Source organism: Salmo trutta, chromosome 4, assembly GCF_901001165.1.
Source record: "Salmo trutta chromosome 4, fSalTru1.1, whole genome shotgun sequence".
NCBI classification, from domain to species: domain Eukaryota; kingdom Metazoa; phylum Chordata; class Actinopteri; order Salmoniformes; family Salmonidae; genus Salmo; species Salmo trutta.
In genome coordinates, this window is record NC_042960.1 from 50212893 (window position 1) to 50229461 (window position 16569).

The 16569-nt window shown below is 42.3% G+C and overlaps 1 protein-coding gene across 2 annotated transcripts in view; it reads right to left on the minus strand.

The window, feature by feature from the left end:
* LOC115192521 (ephrin type-B receptor 1-like) overlaps positions 1-16569 on the minus strand; it is a 158549-nt gene that overhangs the window by 32535 nt on the left and 109445 nt on the right. For both annotated transcript variants that reach the window (XM_029751132.1, XM_029751130.1), the window contains 4 exons: positions 9220-9344; positions 3948-4110; positions 1602-1710; positions 729-793 (listed from right to left, as the gene is read on the minus strand). In XM_029751132.1, coding sequence (XP_029606992.1) covers positions 729-793; positions 1602-1710; positions 3948-4110; positions 9220-9344 — 462 coding nt within the window. The remainder of the gene's footprint in view (positions 1-728; positions 794-1601; positions 1711-3947; positions 4111-9219; positions 9345-16569) is intronic.

Consider the following 16569-nt stretch of genomic DNA (forward strand, 5'->3'; position numbering starts at 1 on the left):
GGGCATTGAAAATGGGTCGTGGATGGGTATTCCAGCATGACAATGACCCAAAACACACGGCCAAGGCAACAAAGGAGTGGCTCAAGAAGAAGCACATTAAGTGGCATAGCCAGTCTCCAGACCTTTATCCCATAGAAAATCTGTGGAGGGAGCTGAAGGTTCGAGTTGCCAAACGTCAGCCTCGAAACCTTAATGACTTGGAGAAGATCTGCAAAGAGGAGTGGGACAAAATCCCTCCTGAGATGTGTGCAAACCTTGTGGCCAACTGCAAGAAATGCCTGACCTCTGTGATTGCCAACAAGGGTTTTGCCACCAAGTACTAAGTCATGTTTTGCAGAGGGGTCAAATACTTATTTCCCTCATTAAAATGCAAATCATTTTATAACATTTTTGACATGCGATTTTCTGGATTTTTTTGTTGTTATTCTGTCTCTCACTGTTCAAATAAACCTACTATTAAAATTATAGACTGATCATTTCTTTGTAAGTGGGCAAACATACAAAATCAGCAGGGGATCAAATACTTTTTCCCCCCACTGTTGAAGAAATCACACTAACTTAACCAAATGTAAATAAAAAATACATGTTGAACTGGCATCTGTGCCCAGTTGGTCTGGTGGAGTCACTAGTAGGAGAGTGTGTGGTGGGAGTGAGAGGTTCAGTGGGGTGAGTGTTGTGTGTGTGTGTGTGGGATGGATGGATGGATGGAGTGAGAGCTGTATGCTCACCTCTGCCTGTACTGCAGTGCTGCAGTTTGTCGCTGTATATAGTCTCCTTCATGTACGCTCTCTTCCTGCAGCAAAGAATCAGCAAAAGACATTCATGTAACTATATTTGACAATATAACTGCACTGTATTAAAGCTAAAATCCTTAATTGAAACAACAACAAAGTTGTCATCCCGCCTCTGATTTGGTATAAAGCTGATGGGTGGGCCTGGAGAATTGTAACCACTCTTATATTCACACACAGACCTATGGATGCAAAGACGGATATCAAAATGATAGTTTTAACCGTGTTTTGAGGTTATACAGTGTTTGTTTACATTTATATGATTTACAAAGATTGGAGTAAAACAAGCTTCTATTTTGGATCTGACGGGACACGACAGTTGAATTAAGCCCATGAGGTATTTATAGGTTATAGGTTATGTTCTTCAAGAGTCAATGGGTATATATCATTAATATATATATCCAAATATATATATCCAAATTCAACTAAGGATTATATCTTTAAACATTTCATTCCTGAGAGGCATACAGTAATGGTTGAACATATCCCTTGTAAACACCAGGTATGAACAGTGACTATAGTAGTAGCATCTTCATTTGATCACTTTTGTTGCTGAGAATTTTCCTGTGTCGCAGGAAATGCAGAAGAGCTTCTTGATTTACATGAATTCACTGAAAACCCGCACTAACACATGGTTATATTAACAGTGTTGCACTTTTCATGTAGCCTACTTTTGCACAGTTAATAGCCTAACCACCGATCAAGCAACATTGTGGACTAATATAAACATTCAAATCCTGTTGTTGCAGGATGACTTTGCTACAACAATACTGGTCAAATCAAGATCCTACATCTGTAAATGCTTGTTACCTGCTGCAGACGATGGAGATGGCCACCAAGGACACCAGGAAGACCACTCCTGCAGCCGCTGAGCCTGCAATCAGAGGCAGCTGCTCCCTTAGCTCTGATTTATACTCATCTGCACACCACACACAGACAGACAGAGAAAGCGAGAGAGAGAGTTGAGGGTGACATAACAGATACGGGAGGGGAGAAGAGAGGAAAGGAGAGAAGCCTTTACTAGCTCTGTGTGACTGCGGGGAATACACGGACGTGTGGGTTAGTATCTGTGCAGACAGTCCCTCAGAGTTGACACGTTGCTTCCTGACACAGCTAATCCCCTAACACACTCAATAGGAGTCAGAAGAACGCCTGCTAATCTCATCACAAATGTTGTATTATGTGTCAGAGGGAGAGTTGAGAAGTAAACAGAAACATTCATATCTATGGATCGGATTTAAAAGGATGTGTAGATGTTCTGTCAATTCCAACTGAAACATACATTCTCCAGCATTGATCTATATTCATTCATATGTCGATGCATATTGTGTTTTGAATGAACAGCATCGCTTTTCATATTCTGCTGATATCATATGCAGGGTTCTCCCCAAAGAATTTAAGAGTGGCGCTCCGTCACCTTGTGGACGGCTGTACCACAATGTAAAAAATAATATAGAATTAAAAGAAAAACATGTTTTAACTTTATTTGTTATCATTTAGGCTCTAGATTGCAGGAAATGGGGATTACATGTGTTAAAAAATGCAAAAACCTCTGAGTTCAAAAGGACACCGCCCCCCGACAGGATCTCTCCCATGTCCGTACTCAGCATTACCACCTTGTTAAAACCTGGGGAGAACCCTGATATGGGTTATAGTTGTATAATATTTTGTGGGTGCAGAATTTGCATAAAAGTCTTATTTTTGTTAACTTTTTATTGGGTTATTGTCTCTGACCATGACCGGAAAACTTTTCCAAGATTGATGACTCAACTATTTGGGGGGAAACGGATGCTGCTGCAACCCCAAGTCTTCCGCAGGCACTGCTGCTAAAGATCCCTGTTAATAAGCTACTCCACACTGTGAGCAGGCAGGGGCTCTCTGTTGGCTGTTTTCCTACACTACATTATGCAGCTGTGCCACTCACTATGGCTAACACCTCAAGTGTGCCATTTCCTCAAACAAATGGAAGTAGTCAGATGTTAGGGGTAGAAAACCCTTACAGTTCCTCTCCTGAACAGTAACTCACAGCCTTCTCTATCTCTTGAAACTAGTAGCCTACCTACTCTCAACTCAGAGAACAGAGGCAGGGGATGGGTCTCCATTGTTTACAGGCTACTCTGCACCCCTGGAGCTCTCCAGTTACATGCCACACCCAGTCACCTTTGACCCTGCCCACCTGCATCTCCTCAGGTCATCTGGGGCGGCAGGTGGTTAGAGCGTTGTGCATCTCCTCAGGTCATCTGGGGCGGCAAGTGGTTAGAGCGTTGTGCCAGTAACCAAAAGGTTGATAAATCAAATCCCCAAGCTGACAAATTAAAAATCTGTTGTTCTGCCCCTGAACAAGGAAGTTAACCCACTGTTCCTAGGCTGTCATTGTAAATAAGAATTTGTTCTTAAACTGACTTGCCTAGTTACATTTAAAAAGTCTGTCCAATAGGCAGGTGGGACCAGGACAAGTCTCAGTCTTCAGCAAGCATTGGCAGAGTGAGGAGCATAAACCTCTGCCCTGCACATCAACACCTGGGCCACAACCCATGGACCATTTCTCTTGCAGCCCTAGACTCTCCCAACACACGCTAGTGTTAGTGCGTCACTGACCTATGTACTGTAAGTGCACTGTACTGGGATAGGGCACTTTATGTCTGGTTGTACTGTAAGCTTGTATGCAACTATCTGATAGCCATTCCAACCATAGGCCTTAAGATGGCCGCCGGCCATTGTTGTTGTTGTTATTGTTATGCAACCTAAGATGGCGGACAGTTGCAACTATATCAACTATATTGCACCTCTATCGGAGTCCACCACCAGTAGGTGACGCTCTTTTTCAGTAGGAAACACTTTAATCCGGACGTAGGATAGTTTTGGAATATGTACTGAATGTTAAAAATAAATCCTAATATCAAGGGAATATGTATTTTAGGAAATATATTCACCATCTGCTCTGCATCGACACATCTGTATTGCAGTAATACCCAGTTAGCTGGGAAATGTTTGAATTTATTACTATACTATATTGAACATCCCACACCAAGTCCACAGACACAAAGACCCACATGGCACGATGGTGTCACCCATGCACACACACACACACACACACACACACACACACACACACACACACACACACACACACACACACACACACACAGAACCTACCATCTGTCAGGGTTTGGAAGAACTGCTTGCTGCTGTATTTGCCGAAGCCTGCCACCGTCCTGGCACGGACCTGTACCATGTACATGATGCCTGGCCTCAGGCCCTCCACACGGGCAGTGTTGGTCTGGCTGCGCACCATGGTCGAATTCAACTCAGTGTGGTCCTGTAACAGACAGGGAGAGATGGAAAAAGAGGAGAACGAGATAGATAATATTACATTTGCTCATCACACAGGCCCTGAAGCCTTCGGGCGGTGGAGTGGAGTAACACACCTCGAGTCAACCCATCATCCCATTTCATACAGTACATAATAACCTGTGGACTTAGATAACAACATTTCCTTGGCCCCTTTTTCTCTTTAGGTTTGTGTATAAGATTATAATGGATGGTGGATTTCCACATCGGCCCCCACTGTTGCACTCTTTATATAGCCATAGAGGGGCTTGGATTAGGCCAATGGGAATTAGGCTTTTCACATACACAAATTATGTCATTTTTTAAATATTTTAATTGGGCCACATAAAACCAGAAATAGGGACAAGGATCAATACGTGGGAGGTGTTGAGAGAAAAAAAAGAGTTCCAAACATCATCCCCACATTAGATTTTTCCTCTATCGTGCTGCAGAATATTGGTAACTGATCCTGGTTTTAGAATCCATGCATAGAGGTATTCATCATCAATCATCACCCAGAGTTAACTCACACTTATCTCCTTTCAGATCACTGGCTCATCCCAGCCCACCTTTTCACTGGCATTGTGTGTGCTCAGAGAGCGCATGGCATTTGCTTTTTCTTTCTCTGTTTGCTTTCATCTCTCTCTGTCTGTCTATCTCCACAGACTCTTCCCTCGGTGGAGGGATGAGAGCAAACAGGCGCAGGAGGTGGAAAAACACTGAGACGTGTCCGGGTTAGCCTACGACCAGAATGAAGGGATATAGGAAAAAGAGCTTGTGTGAGATTTGGAGAGCATACATCTCTTTGTGTACTGTACACCAGAGTGTATATACCACCGGCGGCTGGTGGCACCTTAATTGGGGAGGAAGGGCTCAAAGTAATGGCTGGAATGGAATAAATGGAATGGTATCAAACACATCAAACACATGCTTTCCATGTGGTTAATACCATTTCATTTACTCCATTTCAGCCATTACTAGGAGCTGTCCTCCCCTAATCAGCCTCCTGTGGTATATACATTCTTCTCTTCTCTAACATTTATTTAACCGGGAAGGGCTCATTGAGATTTGAAATCTCTTTTTCAAGAGCGTCCTGCCCAAGATAGGCAGCACCAAGTCATTGCACAATTACAGACAGACAACATGAAAAACTACAAGTAATCTAGTAAAAACCATAGAATTCACAAGAGTATAACAAAATCATAAAACAGCCAATTTAAAAAACATGTTCAGTCTTTAGCATGTGTTTAGTAACTGTTCAGTGAGAATGTGACTTGGTATTTGTATTTCAGGCTAGGTCTGATGGTGTACATAAAAACGACACATTTTGCCTGCTACTTTCAGTATCTATTCCATAGTGGTACTTTATAACAGGAAACGTGTGTGCATACACAGCAGACACACATACACAGCCAACCCACAGAGACACAGGCAGGAAGGGAGAGCTCTCCTCAGCTAATGGAGGCTCTGAACTTTCTCTATCAGAAGAAAAACACTGAGCCGAAATGAGATGCAACTGAAACCCTGGAATATAGCTGCTCCTTACAGATGTAGGATCATAATTTCATTACTCTATTGTTGCTGAGAATTTATCTGCACTACAGGAAGTGCAAACTTGTAGTGTATTTAAGGTTTTAAAAGGCTTTTAAAGTTTGACATTTCCACTTTAAAATGTCAGACTTGATTTACCCTAACGGAAAATCTATCAACTCCTTCAAAAAATGTCCATTAATTATAATCCACATAACAATTTACATTCCCTGTTGCTGCAGGATTATTTTCCTGCTGTAGCAAACTGGCTTAAATTAAGATCCTACATCTGTACACTCTTAGAAAAAAAGGTGCTATCTAGAACCTAAAAGAGTTCTTCGGCTGTCCCCATAGGAGAACCTTTTGAAGAACCATTTTTGGTTCCAGGTAGAACCCTTTTGGTTTTGAACCCAAAAAGGTTCTACCTGAAACCAAAAGGTTATCCTATGCGGACAGCCGAATGACTCTTTTGGAACCCTTTTTTCTAAGAGTGTAGCAATGCACTGCCTAAATGACAAGGTCCAGCGCAGAATTAGATACGGGGGACTTTGAATAATGCCTGGCTTTCCTTAAATGCCCAAGGCCACTTATCTCACTTCCCCAGAAATGCCTGATTGCACCACCCTCCCAATCCCATCCCTCTGAAGCTCCAACCCACCCTACCCTTGGCCTTATCCTCGCCTGGACTGGCCTCTTTAAAGATTTGGGAGGGGTGGAGAGACTCCCAGAGCTGTGGAGGTGGACTGTGAACTGAACTCTCAACAGCCTTGCAGTGTTCAGCCTTGCAGTGTCCAGCCCTGCAGTGTTCTGTGGCACTTCAGTCAAAGCCGACGGATAAATATGCCTTGTTGCCTTGCCATTTCACTTTCAATAGCAGAATGCACCTTGCCTTCACGTCAATATTCTCACCGCTTATCATCACACCAGCTTTGATGCTCAGCAAGAAGGCCAAGATGGTGTCCACTACCTCAGCACAGGCTAGGAAAGGGAATTCTCCTCACACAGGCAGAGAATGTGGAATGGAGTTTGTACTGGAGCATTACTTGGGGTAGGACTCTTCTCCTACATAATGGGATATTGTGACAGGGAGTGCTGACATTATCAGTGTGCTGTCCCATCGGGAAACCAACCGCTTCTTCATTGTCTGCACAGTCTAAAAAGAGCAAAAAAAAGAATAAGAGGAAGAGAAGAGAGAAAAAAACCTTTGGTAGAATAGAGATGACCTTATCTCTACTTTCACTGGTCAATCGTTGCAATCCAGGCCCGATCCCCAATCTAAACCACCCCCAAGGCTCCAGACATTCTCTGGCGAGTGCAGCTGGGCGACTGGCATTTAAAACACAGACACACTGGACGGGGGGTGGTGAAATTAGGAAGGGAATGGCAGGACAGGACTCAGCATGTTACGCTGGCCCTCCATACACAATTATCTATTTCACCAGGTATGATCCCTATTCCTGGGCTGTTGTTTCTTAGTGAAGATCAAAGATGTCTAATACTCCACACAGCATCATGCGAGCTAGAGTGGGCGTCTTCAATGACTTCATGGGATCAAAACTTAAAAGGCTTTACTTTTAGTTGTGACCCATTTTCCTTTTGCCCAGACAGAGGTGATAAAGCTATCATGTTAGGCAGGTAGATAAAAGAGAATGGAAGTACAACAAAGCGTTCAGACCAGTATCCATGCAATTTGATCCAGAATTCTCTCCATTCTTCTCTGTGGGGGAGTCTAACCTGGTCCCGGGGTAATAGCAGAATTCATTATTCTCCTTCCAAGCCAGGAGCACCTGAATCCCAGTGTTACGTGTGTGGAGCCATCTTTCTGAGAGTTTCAATGAAACCAGCAGGAGTTTCAGGTTTTCTCTTCATCTCTACTTTGCAATATGACTGCGGTCCAGGCAAATATCCCTATCCATATCTTGACGATATTACTATTTTATCCCTGAGGAAATTGTGTTCAGCACTATGTTGTGTCTTTGGCAACACTGTGGGAGTCTGGAAATGAAACCACCTCATCCTAAACCTGTGATTTTCACTCAGACTTCTGCTATGATGAAAAAGGTGTGTCTCTATACTGAAATATTACTACTGTCTCAGGACAGAAGAGAAATACAGAAACTGCCAAAGCTCTAGATAGCTTAGCGGATGGGGAGAGACACACATTTATTTTTATTTTTTCAACTAGGCAAGTCAGATAAGAACAAATTCTTATTTTCAATGACGGCCTAGGAACAGTAGGTTAACTGCCTTGTTCAGGGGCAGAACAACAGATTTTTACCTTGTCTGCTCGGGGATTCGATCTTGCAACCTTTCAGTTACTAATCGAACATTCTAACCACCAGACTACCTACCGCCCCACAGACAAAGGCAGACAGATGAAAACAATTGTGGTCCTTTCCATTAAAAGTAAAAATGCTAAAATTGCTAGTTGTCTTTGACGCAACTTAGCCGGTTTAAATAGGCCAGCTAGAGTGTTGCTAGCCTCCCTCTTCTCGTGCTCTCAGAACTAGACACATAGTGCTTATTAATAACAGCCTTTCACATAATGCCAAGACAACAACGAAGTAATCAGAGGACATAGAGGGTTTTGACCAAACTCTCTGAAAGAGCACATTTGACAGTGTTATGCTGGATGATAGACAATTTTACAGTAACTGCAGGCTTTATGGGTGGACAGGACTGTAAACACAGCCTTTTCAATAAAAACCACCCTATCCATGAACTCCATAGGTATGACCATACTATATCAGAGAGGAAAAGAAGAGAGCCAGAGAAGGATACTGACAGAAGACTGTAGAGGTGCAGCAGGTACAGAGGGAAAATGAAAAGGGAATGAACACAACAATGGAGAAACACACTGTAAAACAGAGTGCGAGAAAGACCAAGAGGGAGTGGGGAGTTATAGAGCAAGCGGAGAGAGCCAGAGTGAGGCTAGGGCGATGGAGTTGATATAAGACCAGAGAGAGAATACAGGGCAGCCCTCTCTAAGCATAGGGGAAGCTGCATGTTTACTACCTAATGATATAGAGCTGAGAGGCCGTGTGTGCTGCCTCTACTCAGGGGAGAATAGGCTGTGTGGAGGAGCCACGGGTTAGACAGGGCTAGCGGAAGGATCCAGCCTAAGAGAACACTTTTCACACAAATTAGGTCCAAGAACTGCAGTATCCTAGCAACCCAGTGCTCTGTGCTCATCTAAGGCAGACGCCAGTTAAACGCAATTAATGGACAATTATCAAGGTTGCTAAGGCAATCTCAGGCACACGCTTTCCAAGGCAACCGGGGGAATGACTCAAACATCAGAGGGTAGAATCAAATTAGACCAAACGTGTCAAGTATAATGGCACATGAATATTGAGTCTGATGGGGAAAAGGATAAATAAAGGAGTAAAGGCTAATATTCCCAACAAGCTTAGTAGACCAATACCAACCCAGAATATTCACCCATCAGAGACAACATTCTGGGTGTCTTTCCATTGAAAGTAAGGGAGATGCCCCTGGTAGACAATAATGATCTGCTCGTGTAATCTAGTTCTTATTACAAACATTGAACTTGAAAATACTGTCTTACCTTCTCGTAGTACCTCAGTTCATAATCCAGGATGATTCCATTGGGCTGCTCCGGCTGTGGCCATGACAAGGTGAAGCTCTTCATGGTGGAGCTAACCTGGTGCATGATGGGAACCATGGAGGGAGCTGAGGGAACAGACAAACATGAGGTAAGGTTAACTGTCTGCATACGTCCTTAGCACTCTTTAGTATAGGACCAGTTCCACTGTACATGTTTCATCAATGTTGTGAAATAAAGGTCATCTGTGCTGAAACTGTATGAAGCTTTGAATTGTGTTTTGCTTGATAGGAAGAAAACACATGTTTGACTGAAGAGTCGCATTTCATTGAATGGCTTTCAAATCTTTTACGAAACACTACAGATGTACGATGTCTTCACACCCTTCCTTTGAGCAGGACTGAGGTATCCTTGGTCATAGTATTTCTATAACAAAAATGATATGGCATTGAACTGAGCTCACTTTATTGCACATTTGATTTTCAGTCTTCTTTCCCCCTTACAGAGAGCAATAAAGTTGAAATGCACATAACATGTTTAATGAATTAAACTGCCCATTCATTTCCTCCCTCTCTCTCTGCTACAACTCCAATGCCCCAGGCCACCGTCTCCACCAACCCATCATCTTAACCCAGGGGAGGGATGGAGGGCACATCAGCAAGCCCTGCACCAGGGATGGAGAGAGGAGGAGTGTAGGACATTACCCTCAGAGCCAATATCACAGACACATTATTACTTAATGGTGTATCTGTTTGTATATGTTTGTCTTACAGCCCAGCAGTTCAATGTGACTGAGCCACCTTACTGCAGCAGCAGCAGGAGGAGATGTTAGTATTGTTAGGCGGTTGTCTGTACACTGCTGCTCTGGCTGATAGAAGCGGGGGAAAGTCGTCAGTCAGCGAGAGGATGCTCTCTGGCTCTCTCTTTCATGCACTGCTGCTCCAGCTTTGAGCCGCATTATGAATTACGCCGAGGTTGGCTAGGGGTGAGGCAGCAGCCTATTCAATTCAAGCAGCCTATTTCATTCAATTCATTTTTTACTTCCTTTAATTTGAAGATTTCGTTTTTGGACTTTGAGATATGAAATTGGCTAGATTTTAGGGAGTGAAAGTCTAGCTAAATGGATTGGAATATCCTCAACACAAATGTTTAATATTGTTGGACAACTTGTATAATAAAGCGAGCACACAGGCCAAAGTCATGGGGTTTATGTTGAGCGGTGAACGAAACAGGCCAAACTATATTTGACAAGTAATGCTATATATACACCTGTGTGTGTGTGTGTCTGTGTGTGTGTGTGTGTGTGTGTGTGTGTGTGTGTGTGTGTGTGTGTGTGTGTGTGTGTGTGTGTGTGTGTGTCTCTTCCCTCGCCTCTCTTGTCTGTTGTCACAGACTTCAGCTGGCACTAGGCTGAGTGAATTAGGAGCCAAATCAGAGAGGAGGGAGAAAAAACACTCAGTTCTCTAAGAAAATAAATCTGGTACGCTAGACTAGACTTCATGCTCAGGTCTGAATAATGGCTGTCTGAGTAATAGTCACAAAAACTCAAAGAAGCCATCTGACATTTCTTCGACATGCATCTGAGTTGTTGCTCTCTCAACTGCTGTTTAACTGCCTCGATCTCCCCTGGCAAGCCGTGAAAATAAATAGTTTGCTGCTATTAATTACAATGCATGTTTTTTTGTGTGATTCTCATGCTGAAACTATCGATACCATGTTGCCCCTGTCAAAAAAGAGATTCCAAAATCTCTATAAACAATTACACTGAATAAGGCAGGGTGCGAACTATGGGGGATCCAGAAGGGGCACAGCTCCCCCGAATGAGACATAAGCTCCCTTAAAGACAACAAAAGTCACGTTGGGGGGGGGGGGGGCACTCTAAATAATGATGATTTGAGTATTGTTGATGCATTGTCATTTTATTCTATTGAAGTTGATGTGCTCATCTGATGCCTGTGTGTGTGTGTGTGTTCATGTGTATAAAATTGTCTCGGCTGACAGGGGTACGGTATTCGTTGTGGTTTTTTCCCGGAACAGTCCCGTACTTCAGAACATTTTCAGGTATGCCGACTTATTTACAAAAAAAAGCCCATTGGCCCCGTAGACTTTCCATGAATGTGATCAGAATTGCTATAGATTGCATTTCAACCCAACGTTTTGCAGTCACGTTGCACTTATGATAAGATTTATGTCATATTGATGTGATCTCGGGATGTTAAACAATCGTTGTGACATCTGATATTTTGTGGCCAATGTGTCATATCTTGAACGAATCACATTTGGTCAATTGTTCACAAAAAGTGAGTTTCTGATGGAGAGCTACAAAAGTAAGTAAATAGAGTAACTATTAGACTGAAATAAATAAGCTATTTTGGCAAACCTGTGTGCTGTAGCTCTCCATGCTCACGTTTTAGACCTACACTAGGAAAAAAGGTGCTATCTTGAACCTAAAAGAGTTCTTCAGCTGTCCCCATAGGAGAACCCTTTGAAGAACCCTTTTTGGTTCCAGGTATAACCCTTTTGTTCCAGGTAGAACTCTTTTGGGTTCCATGTAGAACCCTTTGCACAGAGTGTTCTACATGGAACCCAAAGGGGTTCTACCTGGAACCAAAATGGGTTCTAACTGGGACCAAAAAGGCTTCTGCTATGGGGACAGCCGAAGTACCCTAATTGCTCACAGATGACAGACAGCTCATACTCATTCAACATACAGTATTTACTGCTTCTTCACTCCAGTTTTGAAAGCTTCCTTTGTAACTGCTTACATTCTCCTGATTGTTTGCTTAGCCAAATATTCCCAGATTTTTATTAAAACAACTACATAGGTCTATGTGGTCTCTTGTTTCTGCATCTCCATGCGCCATGCAAAAGTGTAGACAAGCTTGATTTGCCGGTGCGACGGGAGAGGGAATATTTTGAGGGGATTTTCTGTTGTTGTGGTGGAGTGAAAAAAATAGAGACACCCCCCCGAATATCGGGCTATAATTTGTATAATGACAAGTTACTAGAGAGACATTGATGTCTTCATAATCATTTTTTGAATTATTGGGCTTCATGTAGCCAATCCATTTTTATTGGCCAAGGTAAACCAGCAGTGCTCTCAAAGGCCTGCCTCAGCGTGTTGCTCTTTTTATGTCTCCAAGATGTGTGTGGATTTACAAGGAGGAAAATGTGTAGAGGAGAATTTGAACAAGCAAGATAAGGGCGGTAAAACTGTCAAGAGCTCCAATCCTCTGAGAACCCTCAATTCTCACAAGGTAAGAATATCGCATATGAACAAAAATATAAACACAACATGTAAAGTGTTGGTCCCAAGTTTCATGAGCTGAAATAAAAGATTCCAGAAATTGACCATATGCACAAAAATCTTATTTCTCTCAAATTGTGTGCAAACATTTTTTTACATCCCTGTTAGTGATAATTTCTCCTTTGCCAAGATAATCCATCCACCTGACAGGTGTGGCATATCAAGAACCTGATTAAACAGCATGATCATTACATAAGTGCACCTTATGCTGGGGACAATAAAAGGCCACAAAAATATGCAGTTTTGTCACACAACATAATGGCACAGATGTCTTAAGTTTGGAGGGAGCGTGCAACTGGCATGCTGACTGCAGGAATGCCCACCAGATCTGTTGCCTGATAATTTAATGTTAATTTCTCTACCATAAACTGCCTCCAACGTTATTTTGAGAATTTGGCAGTTCGTCCAACTAGCCTCACAACCACACACCACGTGTAACCACGCCAGCCCAGGACCTCCACATTTGGCTTCTTCACCTGCGGGATAGTCTGAGACCAGCCACCCGGCTGCTGATGAAACTGCGGGTTTGCACAACCTAAGAATGTCTGCACAAACTGTCAGAAACCGTCTCAGGGAAGCTCATCTGTGTGCTCGTCGTCCTCACCAGGGTCTTGACCTGACTGCAGTTCGGTGTCGTAACCATCTTCAGTGGGCAAATCGATGATATGTACCCAATTCCTAGAAGGTGAAAATGTCCGATGTTCTTCCATGGCCAGCATACTAACCAGACATTTCACCCACTGAGCATGTTTGGGATGCTCTGGATTGTACGACAGCGTGTTCCAGTTCCCGCCAATATTCCCGGGACAACATTCTACAGGCCACAATATACAGCCTGGTCAACTCTATGCGAAGGAGATGTGTTGCGCTGCATGAGGCAACTGTGTGAAGGTATCTACTGTGTGACCAACAGATGCATATCTCAATACCCAGTCATGTGAAATCCATATATTAGGGCCTAATGAATTTATTTAAATTGACTGATTGGAACTGTAACTCAGAAAATCTTAAAAATTGTTGCATGTTGCGTAATTTTTTTTGTTAAGTGTACGTTATAATTTTTTTTTTTTCGGTCTTACTACAATTTGTTTTCTTTATCTGTCTTTTCTTTCTGTTTACATTGTTGTTTCTCTTTTTTCACTCTCTCTCACTCTCTTTCTCTCGGTCTCTGTGAATGTTTTATAGCTCTAGATAATGCCTCTACTCAGGCGCAGGAAGTGTTGAGCATCAGGGATCCCTCACACAGAGACAGACAGTCCTCCTGATAGCCAGACATAGCCTGTTATCTCACAGAGTTATTCGTCTGAACGTCTACTGCCTAGGGGAATATTTCCATCTGTTTCTTTATTTCTTATTTACAAGATGTTGGTTCAGATGCAATTTCCAAATGTCCCGATAGGACACAGGAGACAAACGGACCAGAACACAAGAGCATGGCTTTCTGTGATAAGATATTAAATATAGCTAACTGCCAGTGGCTACTTTAGCTACTCTTATACCTTGATTTTATTCTGTATTTTTCTGAGGTGTTTACTTATGTGTATATGGTGCCAAATAATACAGTCACTGCAAGCCTTTCCTGTCTCATCTAATGGTGTCATGGGTGAATGAGCTTCGGTAAGGAAGGACAGACCCCTATGACTGCAGAATACTGGTGACATGGAGGATGGGATTAGCTGATGCAGTGATTCTTGAATCCTCATAGATTCAAAATGCCAGGAAATATATATTCCATGAGAAATTGAAATGCAGTCTTACTACTGTAGGAAGCAGAGCGTCTATGAGTAACCGTCTGAAGCTGTTCAATGATTAGTACAGTTTATGAGAGCGCTATGACAGATTTTCAGCTTGGGAATTCAACAGTCTGTCTGATGAATTCAAATACTCCCAGTGATGGAACAAAGAACAAAATCTCTCTCTACAAATTGACACATGGTTTAGTGGTCTTTATGAGAGGCTTAAGTTAACATGGATCCCTTTATGTAGACTAATGCAACTTTTGACCAGACATCTCCTACCCATGGAACAGTAGACACGTTTTAAATTTCCCTGAGCGGAGTATGTGTACTGTAAGAAGTGAGCACACATTTTGCTGGGCTGGAGAGAAGCCTCCACTGAGCACCAGCACCCGCCACATTAACTCTATGCCAGTATGGGAAGAGTTTGGGGTCCCAAAGTGGTGCCAGACTAACAGGTTTGGCACAGTTCTCTGTGAGCTTCTATCATCCAGGCCTGCTACTGTCAGTTACTCTGTTAGAACTGCCTGAAACCGTTCTGGAAGAGTAAGCGGAGCCTCGGATTGTAAATGTTAAATCATTGCCCATGTTAAAAAATTAATTTCATGCCATTCAATCTGCACCTCTGTTTGAATTTATGGAATGACACTCTCTTCCAGACTTTCGCAGACATTACTCCCTACATTAGAGAATGTAGAAACTGTAAAAGGCAATGGTAAAAGCACGTGTACTATTACATTCTACATTCAACTGAAAAGTTCCAAGATGTAAGCTGGTCTTCGGTTGGTGGTAAATCAGGTATGCATGATAAAACACACCACTGTGTCCAAGAGGAGAGGAGAGAGGAAAGGAGAAGCGCATCTATCAGAGTTCCTGTCAGCTCTGTCACTCCAGCCTGAATAAGGTCTAATGGTCCCTTACTGAACCACAACTAATTCTCTCCTCAAGAGAGAATTCCTTTACTCTGAACCTCAGAAAGTGGCACTATTCCAACCAGTCTCCTCCAAACGGACCCTTTCAATAGAACCAACTCATTCACCGTTTAAGGTAACTCTAGTTCAACATCCATCTACTCCACTGCTTCTCAACTCCTCCTTCTATTCCCAACATGACAGATAACTGCTTACACAGCCATGACATAAAAGGCTTCTCAGAGACAGCTGAAACGGCACAATTACCTGACAATAATACAATGTCACAGACCATTTTTCTTACCTACTCATTACTACTGCAGCCGTTTTTACAAAAGACATTGGCATTGGCTATTTGGTGTATCTATTTCTTTCTTTCTTTATCTATATCCAGCTGTCAAGTCAAGCAATTACCCTGTCAAGCAAGATGATGGGGACTATTAGCTCTACTAGGTAATAAAGGCCATTTACGTTCTCATTTCTGCTTGAGTCCTGTTTCTACAAGCCAATGTTCTCAATCTCATCATTTCACAGCCTGGTCTCATAGACTAGACGTAACATAGTAAATATATTTAAATGAGTATGTTATGTTTGGTATATTTACATAAAACAGATGATTACTTAAGGCAAAATAGAAAGGAGGTTGGTCAGTGTGGATGTGTGGGTGTATAACACGAACGTCTAGCAACCCAAAAGTTGCGTGTTTGAATCTCATTACAATTAGCATTTAAGCTAATTAGCAACTTTGCAACTACTTACTACTTTTAAGATATTTTGCAACTACTTAGCATGTAAGCTAACCTTTCCCTTAACCCTAACTTTAACCTGTAAACTTAACCCTTAGCCTAACGTCAGCCACGTAGCTAACATTAGCCACAAGAAATTGTCATTTGTAATATATCATATCTATTGCAAATTAATAACATATTGTACGTATTGCAATTCGTAACATTCGAGTGTCCCAGATTTTATTTTACTGTGTTAAACGTCATCTACCCCTGAGTCCAGGTTACATTTCAAAACCTGTCCTAGCTAACTATATTTCATGTACCATATATGTAAAAGCCAGTAAGGACACATTTCTAAACTCCTAGTCAAGGCAGTGATCCAGCAGATGTAGCTACACCGCTAACCTCCCTCTTACACATTCCACCATTGATACATGACATGTTTTGCTAGTCTCTAGTAGTGTTATTGTAGGTACCAACATATTCCATGTACACTACCGTTCAAAAGTTTGGGGTCACTTAGAAATGTCCTTATTTTTGAAAGAAAAGCACATTTTTTGGTCCATTAAAATAACAACAAACTGATCATAAATACAGTGTAGACCTTGTTAACATAAATGACTATTGTAGCTGGAAATTGCAGATTTTTTATTGAATATCTACGTAGGTGT